Consider the following 16,187-nt stretch of genomic DNA (forward strand, 5'->3'; position numbering starts at 1 on the left):
AGGAGAGTTTCCTCTGTTCCGAGGGCGGGTGGAAACGTGCGCGCGGCAGCGAGGTCAGCAAGCCTCTCTTCCAGCCATCGACAAGACAGACGCCGGCACGCCCCGACGCCCACTTTTCTTTTCTGTTGTTTTTCCTGCTCCAAGTTGTCTTTCGCTTGCTACACAACCCACCGCGCTTCGCGTGTATTTTAGTCCCTCTCAGGTCTCTCTCCCTTTTCTTTCGTTCCCTCTCACATCGACTTGCGGTTCTCGCGAACGACGGCTAGACAGCCAGAACCCGCTTGCACCGTCTTCGTTTCTCCCTTTTCCGCCAACCTCGCCTTTTGTCTTCCATCTGCTGTCTCGTTTCCACTTTCTCTTCCGTCTCTGCGCCTCAAATTCTGCGTGGCCGCTCAGAAGCCGGTACTGCACCACCAACTTTTCCCCACTTCGTCGTCCGGCGCCCTCTCCACTCTCCTCGTTTATCGCTGTGGCAAATGACATGACCGGCGCTCAGTCTTTTCAGCGGATGGCCTCTTTTTGCATGCGCGCCGCCCCTCACAACGTCTGGGGCCCTTCACTTCGTCCGTCGCTTGCCGGGGATGGACACAATGACTCGCCGTGGAACCCGCAGCCGTCGTCTTTTCTCTCTCCGCCTCACCCTGTCCTCTTCCGTCGACACGTCACCTCTTTTCTGTCTTTCTTCTGACAAGTCGCCTCTACACCCTTCTGCCTCTCCTCTCCAGCCTTCTTCTTGGTCTCCCTCGTCTTCTTCCTCGTCTTCTTCCCCGTGTGCTCTTTCTTCTCCATCGTCTGGTCCATCCCCGTTGGGTTCCCCTTGCCCTCGCGACTCCCTCTTCTCTGCCCGTCTACGGTCAAAATGCCGTCTCCGCCTTTCCCATTTAGCGTTGTTTCTCGTCCTTCTCGTTCTCTTGCTTTTTCCTCTCGCTTCGTCTCTTCCAGCTCTGGCCGCTGAACCTGGCGAGGACGAGGGCGACGACGTGTTCGTGGACGCCGCAGAGTCCTTTTCGCCTGGCGCCTCCGAGGCGCTTCCGCAGGCGAGGGATCGGCGCGAAGAAGTGGATAAGATTTTGCAGGAGCATCGGCTGCTGGAGGCCGAAGAACGCCGCCGAGAATTGCAGGAGGAACATCTGAAGAACCTCATGCTGCAGCGGGAGCTCGCGCGGCGCAAGGAGGCAGCCGACGCCGAGGCCGATCGCCGCTTGCACACAGAAGCCATGGACAAGGCCGAGCTCAATGAACCAGAACCTCTGCGCAGCTACCACAGCGCCCTGACGAAAGCCGTGTTGGACGAGGCACAGAGAAACCGGATCCTCAAGGAACAGCTTCAGCTCCAGCAGACGCGCGACCTTTTGGCCGAGCAAGTGGAGCTCGAGAAATTGCGGGAGGCCGAACTGAAGCGACAGCTTGGCCGCGCCTCGGACGAGACAGACGACTGGGCCGAAGGCGACCTCAAGTCGCTGGACGAAGAAAGTGCAGAAGCGCGACAGAAAACCCTCGAGCTCGCAAAGGGCGCAGCGATGCCGCTCGATCCGAAGCTCGGCGCCATCCGAAGCAAAATGCAGGAGGAGCACGAACGCAATCTGGAAAAGATGCGGGGCGACGCTGACGAACAGGCTCGAAATGGCAGCGGTGAGTCCCAGCGGGCCTCGAGTTCGACGGCGAGGGCAAAAGAGAATCGAGGCAAGGGAGAGAAGAAACACAGAAGGGAGACGGCGGAAGGCGAACCGGGACACAGGGCACTTGCATTTAAGCGCTGGCCGAGGGAGCAAAAAGCGCCACAAGATAATGGATACAAAGCGCAGCTCCAGTTAGGTAAAGGGACTTCCAGGCGTCCACATGAACACAGCGACACTGGGCGGTATACCAGGAACGCCGAAAGCCTCTGCCCACATTCCTTGTCTCAAAGTCTTCATCTCCACAAGTTTTGACATATATATATATATATATAGAGAGAGAGACGCACCTAACTTCTTGCACGTGTATATAACACTTGCGTGGCTGTAGATAGATATATATAGCTACATGGACGTCTGCATTCCTATATTCATTTGCAGATAAGCTTATGCATACTTACGTTTGTATATGTGTATATACAGCTGTGAAAGAGTGTTGTTTTGCGGCGAGGAAATCCTGTGTCCCTCTGTTTTTCTGTCTGGTAGCAGACGGGGATGTCCACGCGGACGAGGCCAAGGACTCTTTGGAAACCGACACCAAGAAGAAACCCAAGACCGGGTTATTTGGGCGACTTGTAAGAAAAACGAGGGCCGTTTTCCGCCCCCGTGTGCATCTCTGTACGGAACTCTGTGTCTGTACACCTACACACATGCATGCACGTATATGCATGCACCTATACACAGATGCATGTGCGAATCTGCATGCATATACTTTACACAAATACACGCTTTCTTGCGATGTTCGCGCTTTTGACGCCTGCTTCTTCCGACCCGTTTGGTCACACTTGCGTGTCTCCGCAAGAAGGGAGCGCACCATGAAACAAAGGAACTGGAGCGTGTGAGAGACTCGACCTTGTTGGGCAGTGGTACGAGCTTCCAGAGTTGGCAGCTCCGCTGAAGCAGAATGGTTCTTTCAGAGAGTGGAAGAAACTCTTTTAGATTCTCTACGTTTGTGATGAGGACGATGAGGGCCCTCAGGCATTTCCTGACACGCCGATTCAGGTGTATAGACACCTGAGGTGCTCGTGCACTGAACGCGACTCCCTGGAGTCTTCCGAAGGGGCCTCCTCCGTCTTCTGCAGTCGCGGCGCATCTGTGCTTCACCTTATCTTCTGCTTCTCGAACAACTCCCAACGCCCGCCACTGTCTTCTCACCAGCGGAACTTTGCGTGAAGTCAGACTGTGACCAACTATCCCGTTTTTCGCCCCTTTATGCGCTGTCATCCATCCTCCATATCTGTAGGTATAGATGACTTTGCATGCATATGCGTGCCTACTGACTCATTAGCTGTATGTCCATGAGGTAGGACTCGCCAGACCTGTAGAGAGCACAGCGGGTGTCTCCTTGTCGGGGTATCGGAGGGAAAGAAAGCTTTCTGTCATTTGCTTTGCACGTGGGACGAGACCCGTGGGCGACGGCCGTCTCTCTGTTTCTTCTCTCTTCAGGCAAAATTTGTCGGCTTCGCCTTCCACAAAATCAGTTCCCGCTTCTCCGCCGCGACGGTCGATGAGGCAGTCGCGAAAGTTACGAGCCGCGAAGAGCTCGCGGTTGGTAAGTCTCGGGCTTCTTTCTTTTTCCACGTTTTCTTCCGGTCTCTCCCATCCACATGTCCGCCTTGGTACCAGATGAGCGTCGCTGCACCGTCTCCTCTAGGGCCCATCCCCCCAGTCGCGGACTCACGCATGCACGGAAAGTGACGCTTCCGCGCTCCTCCGAAAGCCATACACCTCTGTGCGGAAAGGTAGCTTTGTGTTTGTGTAACGCGCTGTCTCTGTCTTCCAGAAGAGAAGTGCTTACAATTCCAACATACCTACCTACCTAAGCTATGAGACGATGGGAGGCCTCTGCACAATGTGGGGTCTCGACTGGCCCTGAAGGTATATTTGTATCCGGATATCTCGACGCGCCGCACTGACTTCCACTCGCAGTTCCACTGAATAAACCGGACGGGCTCCTTTGCATGCATCCACCGAACGTTTACATTTTGGTGGATACGTGACATCACGTGTCCACATACATAAACATAGACCACGATGTATATACATAATCATATATGTATATCTATATATATCTATATATATATATATATGAGTGGGTAGGTATGGGTGTTTGGGCTCCTGATTTCGACAGAAACAGCCGACTTGGTCTGGGTGCGTTTTGTGGGTCTGGTGCTCCTTTCGTGAAAGCATTGAGTGTTTCACCACTCGCCTGGTTTGCTTGTTCTGTGCAGAGTATCTGCGGTGTCTGAACGTCGGAGACGCACGCACCAACTTTCGGCGGGGCGAGGCGTTCTGCCGCACCATCAGCGACGACTCGCACCGGAAGTTTTGCGGCACTCTCGTGCAGATGGCGATGCAAATCCTTCGGCAAATTCAGCTGTGTCAGCGCGACCGACGTGGCACCCAGCGGAGAGGTACGTACACCGGCCTGTGGCAGCCGTCAAAAGCGAAAGACCCGCCGGGGGGAACACGCCGTCACTGCATGCCCTCACCGATTGCTTTTTTTTGCTGTCTTGCCGCTGCGCCTTCGCCAGCCTGCTTCTTCAAGGTGAAAGCCCCTCTAATGCACCCGACCCTCGTTGAGATTGGGTCCAATTTGCACGGTGAGAAATCGCCCGTCGCGCGAGCGGGGGAGACTGCCGCCAATCCAAAGCTTTCCACAAGACGTGTTCAGTCGGCGTCCCCCTGCCGGAGAGTCTCAGACTCTTTAACCGAAGGCACATGCAGAGGCTACCCGAGCAAAGCGCAGGCAGCTGAGAATGCCTGGAACGCCAGGCGAATTCAGGACATGCGTCTCCTGTGGACCACCGCCTGTTTGTTTCTTCTTTTGACACAGAGTCGTGCCTACCGTTTTCCAGCTCCTGTCTTGTGTCTCCTCCCTCTCGTCCTTCTTCGTCTTTTCGGCTCGGTTTCTCATGTTTGTCCTCTCGTGTGTGTCCTTCTGTATCTTTTTCTCTCTTTGTCTCGATTCGTCTCGTCACATCCGTTCCGCTTTTCCTCTCTCTGCGTTGGCACGCAGAGGAGTACATCGAGGGCTTCATGACGCGTGCGCCGGACTTCCGCGTGGTTCCTGACTCCGTGGTCTCTCAAATCCACCACCACTTTCGCCAGCTGAACTGGCGAGAGATTCTTCTCCATTCGTTTGACGTCGTCGCCATTTCGGCCAGCAATCGGCTATGGCATCAGACGTACGCCTCGCTGCACGCGCTCTCGAGCAGTCGCCTCGTCGAAAAACAGAGAGCGGAGGCGCGGCAACACCGAGCGTTTGTAAGTCAAACTCCCACACAGAAGACTCCGCGATCCTCGCTCTCTCGCGTTTCTGTGTGGATATACGCCCCCGTCCAAGCATGTGGACTGTCTTCGAACAAATCCCCCTTACCTCCAGATCGACAGAAGGGCGCCTTTGGCATTCTTTTCTCTGGTGTCTCCCTCCTTCCCCCGCCCCCCAGCGCACTTTCTCTCGGATCTTCTGTCGCAGACGTTCCGCATGCCCGTGAACAAATCTTCCCCTTTCTCGCACTTGCTTCTGCCTTTCTCCTCGGCGTGTGCGCTCCGCATGCCAGCGGTGGCGGCAAACCCGCCAACCCCTCCCCCCCCAGCGTTTTCCGTTCTCTCCTGCTCCTTCTCTGCCTTTTTGGCCGATTACTCTCCCGTCGTCTCTTTCTGCTTGTCTCTCAGCGTTTTCACCGGCGGCAGCAGGCAATCTTGGAAATGACGCCGCACCCTGATCCGCTCCTGGTCGGGATTTTGCACGAGTTGGTGTTTCGAGGGAATGTGTGTCAACACAAGAGCGACTATAAGACTCGGATCATTCGCGAAGTGGGCGGGAAGCGCGTTGTGACGACCGTCAAGGAGCAGACGAAGCTCGCCTTCATTCACTGGATCCAGTCGCTGTACTCTGTGGAGGAATGCATGCACCCACCGTTTCTGCGGCCTTCCGAGCGCGGGCCCGAAGACGAGGATCTCGCGAGACAGGCGACGGCGGGGCCTGTCCCGCCGTCGCTCTTGAGCGGTCCGCCGGCCGAGAACGCGGACGAGAAACTCTTTCACATGGCACCGAGCCCCATTCAGGTCCAGAACTGTGAACTGGTGAGAACGCTCTTTCGCCTCAGCTTTGACAAAAGCGCAGACGAGACGAATCTCGCACGCACGCGCTCCGAGAGCATCGGCGACGAGTCTGCCGACGGCGAGTCCGTGAACGACGCGGCCAGCGAGAACAGCGAACCCAGTTTGGAAGGTGACGAGCCGCCGAAACCCCAGGAAGAGGAAGAGACTCTCGCGGTGCCGCTCACCGAAGAGCAGCGCATCGCGCGACGCGCATTTGTCCAGTCACTCAACACCGTCGTCTCCTCAACGGCCACCCTCTCGGCCTCGATTTGTAAGCGAAAGACGAGACCACGCAAGACGCCTGAAACATAGGCCGAGAAAACACACAACTGTGAACCTCTCTTGGCAAGACATACACCAATGTACATAAATACGCCAGTATCTTGTACTTATGTGCATAGCTGTATATGCATGTATTTCGTATGTGTCTGTCTTGAGGTAGGGCGTCGATAAATGGTGAAACACAAAGACAGCCTTGACGCATTGCCTTTTTTACCTCACTGATTTAAACCCATTCAAGATGTACACACGTGAGAGTGTCGCCACTGAGCTCTGTGATCACGTCCGCACAAGACGCCACACAATCAGCTACAACAAATATATATATATATATATATGTATATATATTTGTTTTTTTATGCCCTTCCGTGAAAAAACTCGACGCGGTCTGCACTTTCTCTCCATGTTTGTGCATCCTGTTACGCTGCTGTGTTTTCTTGTTTCGGCGTGTCTGTCTTCGTTTCAGTGTTGAACAAGACCGGGAAGGGGTACAAGGTGTTGGAGTTTGTTGTGCGGTCGCGCTTTGTCGCCCGCTTGTTGGCGAGTTTTGCTTTCAAGCTGGTCGTGCATCTGTTTAGCGAGACGTACGATTTCTCGGCAGTCTCCGCGGAGCTTGACCACGTCGACAAGTACCCCCGCGTGAGGAGTCGGCAGGAAACGGATTGGTGGCAGGTGGTTGCCAAGACTGTGCACAATGGGGCGTTGCCGCTGCAGATGAGCGACGTTTTTGCCTCGTCCTACGTCCAGAGCTTAGGCGCGACGGTGGAGATCCTCACAGGGAAACGAAACGTCGCAGCCTTTGCCACGCAGGTGCTGGTGACCGCTCTGAGGCGGCGTCGACAACTGTGGAAACGGATGGGCCAGAGCGGCTACGGGAAGACGAGAGACGGCGACCTAGACAGACGCCTCGGCGAGGAAAGCGAATCTGCTTCGTCGCCAGGTATCGGAAGAAGCATCAGCCGATCACGGAGTGTGCTCAAAATCTTCGGGGCTGTGACTTCCGCCATCCTGTGCTCGTTACTCATCATCTCCGCAGGAGCGTGGGCCATCCCGCTCCTCATAGCCGCCGCCATTGTCGCGGTCACCTTCCTCTTCCCTGGACAGCCCACGTAAAGCGCGAGAGTCTTCGAGCCGCGCGTGCACAGGGAAAGGAAAGCGCCAACGCCGCCGTTAAGGCTTTTATCCGTTTTTTCACACGTAGATTTCTCTACACCCATAAATTTATAGAATTCTGTAAGTATATATAACTACGGAGTTCGCTATATATATATATATATACATATATGATGTATATATATATATATATATATGCACAGTTGCAGGTGCGCATGTAACGGAACACACATCCTAGGAGGGTAAGGCATGCGATTGCGATTTATGTGCCGAAACTGCGGGCGTTGCAGCGCTACCGAACGGCGGGGGAGGAGCCTCTGATGGACCAAAAGCGGCGTTTCGCTGCTCTCGTTTTGTTCTCGCTTGCGTTCAAACAGCCTCTCCCCTGCAAAACTGCCGTGGCTTCTCGGCTCTTTCTCGGGCCCACTGGTGAAACGCGACCTCTCGAAACGTTGTTCTGAAAATCCTCTCTCGCTCGTAAAGACAGAGAGCGCCCACCATTTCGTCGCCGTCGGTTCTTGAGATTCCGCAGGCGCTTTCCCCGTCTCTTGTTCGCGCCTGAAGAGACTCTGGATTTTTTCACCGGAGTTTTCTACCAAACCCGTGCTGGCAAAGCAACAAAAGGACGATTTGCTACGCTCTGTCGGGATCGGAATCTGGTAGAAAGAACGTCCCGAGATATATTTTCGTTGGCTTTGGAAACGCTTTTTCGGATAGGAATTCCTCGAGAATCACGGCGAGCAGTCCAGTTGGCCTGGCGTTCGCTGATAGGAACTGCTCCCACCGCACCCGATCGGGTTGAAAAGACAAAGATATTCATTCAAGGTCCCAGACGGCACTCCACTCGTAGATAGTACGCAGAAAAGTGTCTCCAGAGACCTAGAAACCCCATTTATAATGTGAAAAACGGAGACTCCACCTACAGTTACAGCCTTCCACGCGACAGGGTAACACAGCCCACGTTCTACGGTCCCCGACGACCCGGGCACCGTTTTGTGTTTAGCGAAGGGAACTATCTGTGTCTCTCCAGCTGCCGAATCAGAAAAAGGGAGGGGCTACACGAACACGACTGGGCATTTCGAGGAAACGCACGAGAGCTGGGTTCAGCGCGGCGGTCTCGAAAGACCGCGGGCGAAAACCCGGCCCAGCAACACATGCAAAAAATGTGGATTGTCGCTGCGGAACGAAGGCAGCGTTCTCTTCCAAAACGGAAGAGCCTGGTATGGCGCATCGGTCGCACGGCCCTCGAAAAAGAGGCGCGTTTTCGGCGCGGATTCTCTCGGGAGAGTCGATTCAGAAAGGAAGAGAGACTCCACTACATGTACGCTTCACTCAGACAAAACAGCCGGAAGCGGGGGCAAACCCCCGGCATAACAGAGTGCTCTGTTTCCTCCGGTTGAAAAAACTTCCCGGCCGGCTCGTTCCTCGCCTTGGCCTCCTTCTGGCAAGTGTGTTTCGCCCGCTTCTCTCTCTGAGTCGCCGTTTCTTTTTCGCGTCGGCCTTTTCTCGCTGCTCCCTCTCGCGAGACTAGCGAGGGAGGCGTTCTTTGAGGCTCGTCGTCACGACTCCCCTCTTCACCGTCGATGCGCAAAGCTTTTGGCAGGAAGCTGAGGCGGCCTGTCGACAGTCACTTGCTTGACGCGAACGCCGATGTTTGCCGCGTACAGGCGACGCAGGACTTCTTCTTCATCCTGGCCCTCGCGACACCTGAGGAGAGAGAAATCGGCAAGAGATTCGGAACGGTGAAGAAACGAGACCCGTCGAGCGCAGAAGACAAGCGCACACCTCTTCGTCTCTTTCCCCAGATCCCAAGGCACGCCCCCAAAAGGAGAGAAAAGGCTAGGTGCTGGCAGTGACCTGGAAGCGGCTCCACGGCATCTAAAGAGAAGAGCGAAGGGGAAAAGGAGAAAACTAAAGGGACCGCGAGAAGGAAGCGCGAGGGAGGTGGACGACGCAAAGGGGAGACGGCAAAGCGAGCGAGAACCAAGAAACTAGAAGAATCTGGAAACGGGAGCACGGAAAACGAGAAAACCCAGAACGTGGGGGAGCACCGGGGAGAAGAAGCAGAAAAGCGAGGAAGTCCCCGACAAGTTAGGCGATGCGAGCACAAGGAAAGCAAAGAGAAAAAACCCAGAAACGGGGAATTTCGAGCGCAGCGAAACGCATGAACGATCCCCGGCCTCTTACCGCAGTGTCACTTTCCCGGTGCCTTTGCATTGGCTAGTCAACAAGTCCCTGGCAAGAGTAACTTTCATGACGCAATTCAGCCGCGGGCTCGTGTCGCTCTCCTGTCTCCTGTCTCTCGCTTCCTCGAAGTGCGTTTGCTCCCCCAGAGGCAAAGCAGAAATGCGAAAAGAACCGCGAGATGGCGAAGGCTTGGCACCCGCTGCACATATCTCGCGAATCCGTTCCTCCGTCATGTCCTCTCGGATCCCGAAGAGGTCGAGCTCGACAACCTAAACGAGACCAAACCCCCGATAGAAAACTCCCCGTAACTAGTTCAAAAGGTGCCTCAAGCGCGCCTCACCTCTCTTTCTGCGCGTCTGTGCATGCGAGTCTTCTCTCGCCTCGCCCTCGCAGTCTCTTGCCCCTCCGCCTGACTCAAGCCTATACCCTAAACTGTTCACCTTTCCCCCTGATTGTGCCTCACCTTGCTGGGCAGCTGCGCCGCCTCTCTGTGAACCTTCTCGCAGCCAGCTCCGGGGAGGTTTGTCTCCTCTCCCGTGACGGAGTGGAACATGCGGCCGCCTCCAGTCTCAACGGCCTCGAGAAGGCGTTGTCGCCGCTCCTGGTCTTGATGCTTCTCTTTTAGCAGAGACTGAGAACCCGCAACGGGAAAAAACGGCAAACACGTGAAAACTCCACAGACACAAGAAGCGTGGCAGTGAGGACAGGCTAAGAGCTGTTTCGACGCCCGGCAATCCCCGCTGTCTCCTGAAGCGTTTCTGCACCCGCCGGCGTGTTCGCGGGGTCTCTGCGTCCCCGAGGGGCGACCGGAGAGGGCCTGAAGAAGGCGGGCGCTTGGGACAAAACGCGGCCTGTGGGGTCAACAGTTTGGGGTTTTGTGCCGTCTGCTTCGCCTTTTCCTGCTCACCGTCCGTGCCCGTTCTGCGCGCTCGAGATGCCGCTGAGCAGCCGCCGAGGGATCCCCAGACGGGAAGACATCCGACTGCATGGCGTTGACGAATCTGGCAAAAGATGTTAGAAAACCGACAAAAAGACCGGAAGCCGTGAAGAAAAGACAAAGCCCAGAGGCTGCCCCGACAAGAGAAACAAAACAGGAGAAAAACACGAGGTCAGAGATAGGACACGCCGCGAGAGAAGGCAGAAAGGACCGGCATGAAAGGAGAGCAAGCAATGACGAGAGAAAGCGCTTGAGGGCGGGGGCGCGAAAAACAAAGGGGAAAATAGAGATCGGCGAAGAAAGAAAGATCTTCGGAGAGAGAAAAAGATGAGGATTGAGAAGACGCGAAGGAGAAAGATCCAAATATCATCGCGACGCTGTTTGAAGGATGCGGGCGTATCAGAACGTATTCTAAAGCTTTACGCCTGCTTCACGCAGAGCACCAGGGCACTCGTGAGAACGTAAGGCAGAGAAAAGGTAGTACGAGCACAGGAAAGACACACAAACGCGAAATCAGTGGAAAAAGAAGCGCGAAGAAAGAACTAAGAATCCCACTACGAAGCGGGGGTTTTTACTCGGAGACAGAAAACAAGGAAAGGTGAGAAAATCGCCTCGCCGTGGCCTCTGGTCGCACCTCTCGTAGGCAGTCTTTGATTCCAGCAACTGCGTCCGTCTGCGAGACAGAGAAAAGACAACGTGGGAGAGCCAAGGTGGAAAACAGAACGGGGACCTGCGACACCGCCTTGTGTCGTGCTTTGCTTTTTCGCTGCCATCCTCCACCTGCTCCTCTGCCCTCAGCCCTTCGCCTCTTACCTGCGATCTGAGGTTTGCCTGTCGAGTGTGTCGCCTTTAGAAATGCCCACACGAGAAGCCCCGCTGACGCTCTCGGCGTCTCCCCAAGCGCCCTGCGTGGTGGCGACGCGAGAAGAGACAGGCGTCTCTCGGTTGAACATGTCCGAGTACCACGGGTTCTCGCGCTGAAGTTCACGTCGACGTTCCGTTTCCTTTAGACAAAACAGGCACAACGGGCTCCGAGCGAGTGAACGTGCTTTGCCTCGTTCTGTCGACCTTCTCATTCTCTTCCTCGTTCTGCGTTCCACATCTTGTGTTTTGCCTCTTTTTTTCCACCTGGAAACTTCTCCAATTCCCTCCTTGTCGCGTCGCTCACATCTTCTTACTGCTCACTCTCTTCTCCCCAGCCTCCCCATCTTTGCGTCTCTCACTCCACCTCCACTCTCCCTTGTTCCCTTTCTTTCGTTCCTCTCTCCCTTCTCCCTTGCCGTCTCTATATCCTCCATCTATACCCCCTTTCCCTTCTCTCTGACTCTGCTTGTCCCCTTCCGGGGCTGCGTACCTCTCGAGCTATCTGCGCAGCGTCGGTTGTGTGCACGCTACTGGGCGAGGAGAGTCCACTTCTGTCGGGACGCGAGTCGCGGCCAAAGATCTCGCCGGTGCCGTGGAACTGGGCAAGAGACCGCTCGCGCGCAGTCATCTCGCGAGAGACACTTGGGCCTTCTCCCGCAAAGGGAGAGGACGGCGCGCCGGAGAGCGGGTGCGATTGGCTGTGAGAGGCTCGGGAGCTCAGGACACTCGCGGCGCTGCTGTGCCACGGGATTCCCTGCGGGAACAGGCGCGGCGTGGCTGGGAAAAAAGACAGAGAGCCCCGGGAGAGAACGCACAGGCAAGGAACAGAAATGGGTTCGAGACTCGAGGGACTGGAATGGAACGCTGCAACAAACAGACCGCATGCGCAGTCACGACGCGGCAAGAGGAAGACAAAGAGCGTGGCCGTCCAGGAAAGTCGACATGCACAGGAGCAGGAGAAAAGCTAAGGAAAGCACAGATCCCTCGCATGGAGGAGGAAACACAGGAGGCAGAAACATGAACGGAGAAGGAAGAGGAGCAGAACGGAGAAGACTATTTCCCGCTGAAGAGGGAACCCTTGCTGTGAGTTGTGTTTCTTCTTTCGTACGTTGTTGAGAAGGCCGAAATTCGTCGCCTGTTCCGGGGCCGTCGTGCATGCGTCGGCGAGTCATTTGGTTGAGGGGATAGGGCAGCTCCTCGTTCTTCGAGCGGCCTCGGCCGCGCTCGAGAATCTCCTCGGGCTCCTCGCCCCACAGGGCCTGTCTGCTTGTCCCCCGCAGAGACGCGATCGCAGCGGCCTTGACTGCGGCGCTGGTGGCCTCCGACACGGGTAGGACATTGCCAGTGCTTCTCAAGGCTTCGATTTGTTTCACGCGGGTGTTTCGCTCGTCGCGTTTCGGGGAAAAGGGAGACATGTGGGAAGCGACAGAGGGAGCGCACGAGTAGGCGGAAGGCGAAACAGGAGACCCGCGTCGCAGCTCATCGCAGACGGAGCATGTCGTGCACGAACGCGCTCGTTCCGATGCCTCGTCTCTTCCGCTTCCAGGAGGAATGCCCGCGGGAGCTGGAAACTGGGGGAAAGCGGAAGGCGAGTAAGAACCACGCGACGCGGTGTCTGTGTCGCAGTAATCTGGAAGAGAGAGAGGTGGAGGTACAAGTCTGGAAGGCGTCGCCCCCGTTCCCAGGCGCGCCGCAGGCGTGTTTCCCTGGAGTGTACGTACACCTGGAGAGGCCACATCGGGACGACGCGCCGGCGACGACCCGCCCGAGGCTGTCACACGGCTACACACAGACTGAGCGTAGCCGTCGTCTCCACCCTGGTGTGCTCGCCACTGTCTTTTTTCGTCGAGTGTGCGACTCGCGTCTTCGAGTCTTTTTCCCTCTTCTTCGCTGTCACGCAGCCCCTCAGCGTCTCTTCTCGGGCCATCGGAGCTGACGCCTGCGGGCGCTCGACTCTCGTCCGAGTGCACCTCGGTCTTGTGACAGTCTAAGGAATTCCCGTTACCCGAGCTCCATGCCTCAGTCGTCGAAGTCGTCTTGGAGAGGACACTGCTGCGTTCCATGTCTTGCCGCGCTCTTCTTTCGAATTTCTCTCCACGCTGCTCCTCACAGGGCTCGAATCTACCTTTCCCTCGAACGTTGCCCGTGATCGAGGTAACGGGAGTCTCTCCTTCGTCCTCGCCGAACAAATTGTGGTGCGCTTGCTGTCTGCGTCGGTAGAGCGAGGCACACGCTGAAGGGTCGTCGGCGAGACCGGCTTCCTGGCACTCTCTTCCGGTGTATCGACTCCCGCCAGCGCCTGCAGCGTCGTGGCGACCGGAAAGCAGTCGGTTTGACGGCGAAGAAACTTCTGCGTCCGCGTGGTTCAGCCTTTTGCTGCGCCAGGTTTCGCCCTCGCGCCCGTCCGTGGTGCGGGAGGCAGGGTAACCGGAGCAGCCACCGAGTAGAGACGCCACGGATTCAGTCTTTTCAACTCGACGTCCATACGCAGACGCCAGAGAGCCTGGCCACCCCGCAAGAGGCGCGGTCCGACCGTTTTCTCCACAGGTCGAGGGCGAGACAGGAATGGGAAACCCCTCCTTTCCACAGTACGCCTCGCGAGTCGACGCAGGTGCGACAGATTCTTCCTCGTAATCCGTGGGAAGACGAGATGAGGGCGGCTGGCGGCCTGAGGAACTCGTGGCCAGTGTCGCCATGGTTGCCTCGGACCCTTCTGAAAAGAGCTGCGCGACGCGGGACCAGGGAACTGTGCGAGGCAACACTGGACGAGACGACACGCAGCCAAATGTTCTCAGGAGGCGTCCGGAAAGAACGGCAAGAAACCTTGAGAAACTTGTGGAACGGTCTGAAGTTTCACGGACAGAAATATTTGTGGCGCGTCCATGCAACGATGATGGAGATACGATGCCTATGTGATCCTGAAACATCCACAGACTGACACATGCGGATGTACACCCGCAGACGTGTGGATGTTCGGTACCTATGTACGTGTATGGTGGCGATTCTAGGCGATTCGTCCTCGAGTGGAAATCGAATTGCGGAGGAGAGGGACTGGGCGGAAACGAACAAAGGGTTGGAAGTGATGGGTTCAGATAGCCAGTCTTTTCGGGGGGAAAGGGACGGAAACTGCGACAAGTTGGCTCGACGGCAGGGGGTTACCACCGGTTTCTGTTCCCAACACGTAACAAACTCGACCAGGAAAACCGCGAAAAACACCTGCTTCCGTATCACACACAAAAAGATTTGCTCAAGTCTCTATGACACCGGTGGAAAAATATGCAAGGGTGACAAGACGCAGTCGCACATGGGCTAGCGAGCGAGTCGCGACTCCGAGTTCGTCTAGTGTTCACAGGTCTCCCGGACCAGAACGAAACGCAGCGTAGACAGAAAGGAGGCTATATAAGAGTCTGGATTCCACATCTTTTTGAAAACGGACCAAGCGCCAAGGGGAAAGGGCGACGTCGACGTCCACCGAGAGAGTCTGCGAACGGCCACGCTGTGCGAAAGGACGCGACAGGACACCGGGGAACAGGGATGCAGAGTAGACGGTTTCGCGTCGTCCGCACAAGAGCTAGTTGTGCAGAGGTGTAACGCGTGGCGGAGAGGTTGCGAGAACACCGACAATCACTTGTTTTCCCTGCTCCCAGCGAACAAGAAACCACACACGATATTGGGAAAAAACAGGTAAAAGCACTACCTGACTCCTCTCGTCCGCAAACGCTCGGTAGTCGGCGTGTGTGGAGAGTGAGATGAAGTGGGGTCGAACTTGTCGGGGTGGCTGCGCCTGTTACGCGGCTAGCAAAACCGCTGTCTCTGCTCGGGCTCTCGCCCCGTACGCAGCGAATGCGAACAAGCCTTGCGTGTAAACCGACAGAGAGTTCTTCAGCGAACCTCAAAGAAACCAAATGTCGTACCTCGGCTTTCTGGGCAACAGTGGGGTTTGGTCGGACAAACCCGAAACACCGAGTCGCCGGGGCAGAAAGACGCGGAACAATGAAGGCAGGAACGCGTGGGGCAAACAAAAAAAAGCTAGCACCCTTCAAGAGTCGACGAAGAAATCATCAGGAACACCAGAAACCCCTGCGTACAGAAGTTGCAGGCTCGCGCGTGGCCCCGGCCAAAGGGTTTTAAGAGGCCGGGGATAGGAGCGTAGCGATACTCCTCACGCAACCGACCTTTGTGTGTGTCAGCGCCGACACGGGAGCTGTGCAAGTCGGGGCACATGTGCTGTACCGTGTGCGACTTCGCACTGCTTGTGGCGCTATGAGAACAGCACGATCGTACCGCTTCCTCAAGGGACAGCAAAAAGAGACGGAGGGTGTAGAAGCACAAGAACACACGTCACACGTCCGGCACAAGGCCAGCGAAAGAGGCGTGGGCCCCTTGAGAAACCTGAAACGGAACACCCTGTCCTGGCGCTTTTTCCCGCAGTTGGCACGTACGTGGGGAGTACTTGCTACACACATATTCACTGATCCGAATCTTCAATACTTCGGCGAACCGCCGAGTGCTACCACGAGGGAAGAGAGACAGCAGAATACGAGAAGCAGGAAACTAGACGCTCGCATCGTCCGCTCGTTGGGGGCTTTTAAACAACGGACACATAAAGTTCGAGAACACGCAACGGCGAAGGGTTGTGTCAGTTTCTCGATTGTCGGATAGTGAAGGAGTTCATGTTATTTTCTTCCACAGGTCGATCTCGGTGGAGAATTCCTCATGTCACCTGCAGTAAGCGAGGTGGAGTAGAAAGAGCCTGCACGTGGACACGGCAGATAACGGATATCGCTTCCTTGGCACCGTTCCGCGTTTGAGCGAAGCCGAGTCGTCCTGCGGAAGAAGTGGCCAACGGTCTCCCCTGTTGTTGCTTCTCACTTCCGTTCTGAAAGACAGAGCAGCAATTAAATTCTCCCTCCCCAGAATCCGAAATGCTCATGGTTCTTCAGGCGAGTGAGCGTCCAACAGGCAGACGTTTTTTCGTACCTTCGGACGAAATCTACGCCAGTTGAACCGAAGAATAAAGACTG

General features: G+C 55.9%; 2 protein-coding genes across 2 annotated transcripts; one reads left to right on the forward strand and one right to left on the reverse strand.

Annotated features, from left to right (window-relative positions):
* Positions 1 to 1,142: 1,142 nt before the first annotated feature.
* NCLIV_046310 (hypothetical protein) lies at positions 1,143 to 7,175 on the forward strand (the record flags this gene model as incomplete). Its single annotated transcript, XM_003884180.1, has 8 exons — positions 1,143 to 1,632; positions 2,166 to 2,251; positions 3,123 to 3,228; positions 3,908 to 4,090; positions 4,211 to 4,279; positions 4,696 to 4,943; positions 5,355 to 6,054; positions 6,529 to 7,175. 8 exons carry the CDS (start codon positions 1,143 to 1,145, stop codon positions 7,173 to 7,175), a joined length of 2,529 nt encoding a protein of 842 aa, XP_003884229.1.
* Positions 7,176 to 8,749: 1,574 nt separating this feature from the next.
* NCLIV_046320 (conserved hypothetical protein) lies at positions 8,750 to 13,859 on the reverse strand (the record flags this gene model as incomplete). Its single annotated transcript, XM_003884181.1, has 8 exons — positions 8,750 to 8,882; positions 9,363 to 9,631; positions 9,826 to 9,993; positions 10,270 to 10,363; positions 10,934 to 10,972; positions 11,113 to 11,303; positions 11,654 to 11,940; positions 12,272 to 13,859. The coding sequence occupies 8 exons, from the start codon at positions 13,857 to 13,859 to the stop codon at positions 8,750 to 8,752; spliced, it is 2,769 nt and encodes a 922-aa protein (XP_003884230.1).
* Between the last annotated feature and the right edge of the window lie 2,328 nt (positions 13,860 to 16,187).

This window comes from Neospora caninum, chromosome X (assembly GCF_000208865.1).
Source record: "Neospora caninum Liverpool complete genome, chromosome X".
Lineage (NCBI taxonomy): Eukaryota > Apicomplexa > Conoidasida > Eucoccidiorida > Sarcocystidae > Neospora > Neospora caninum.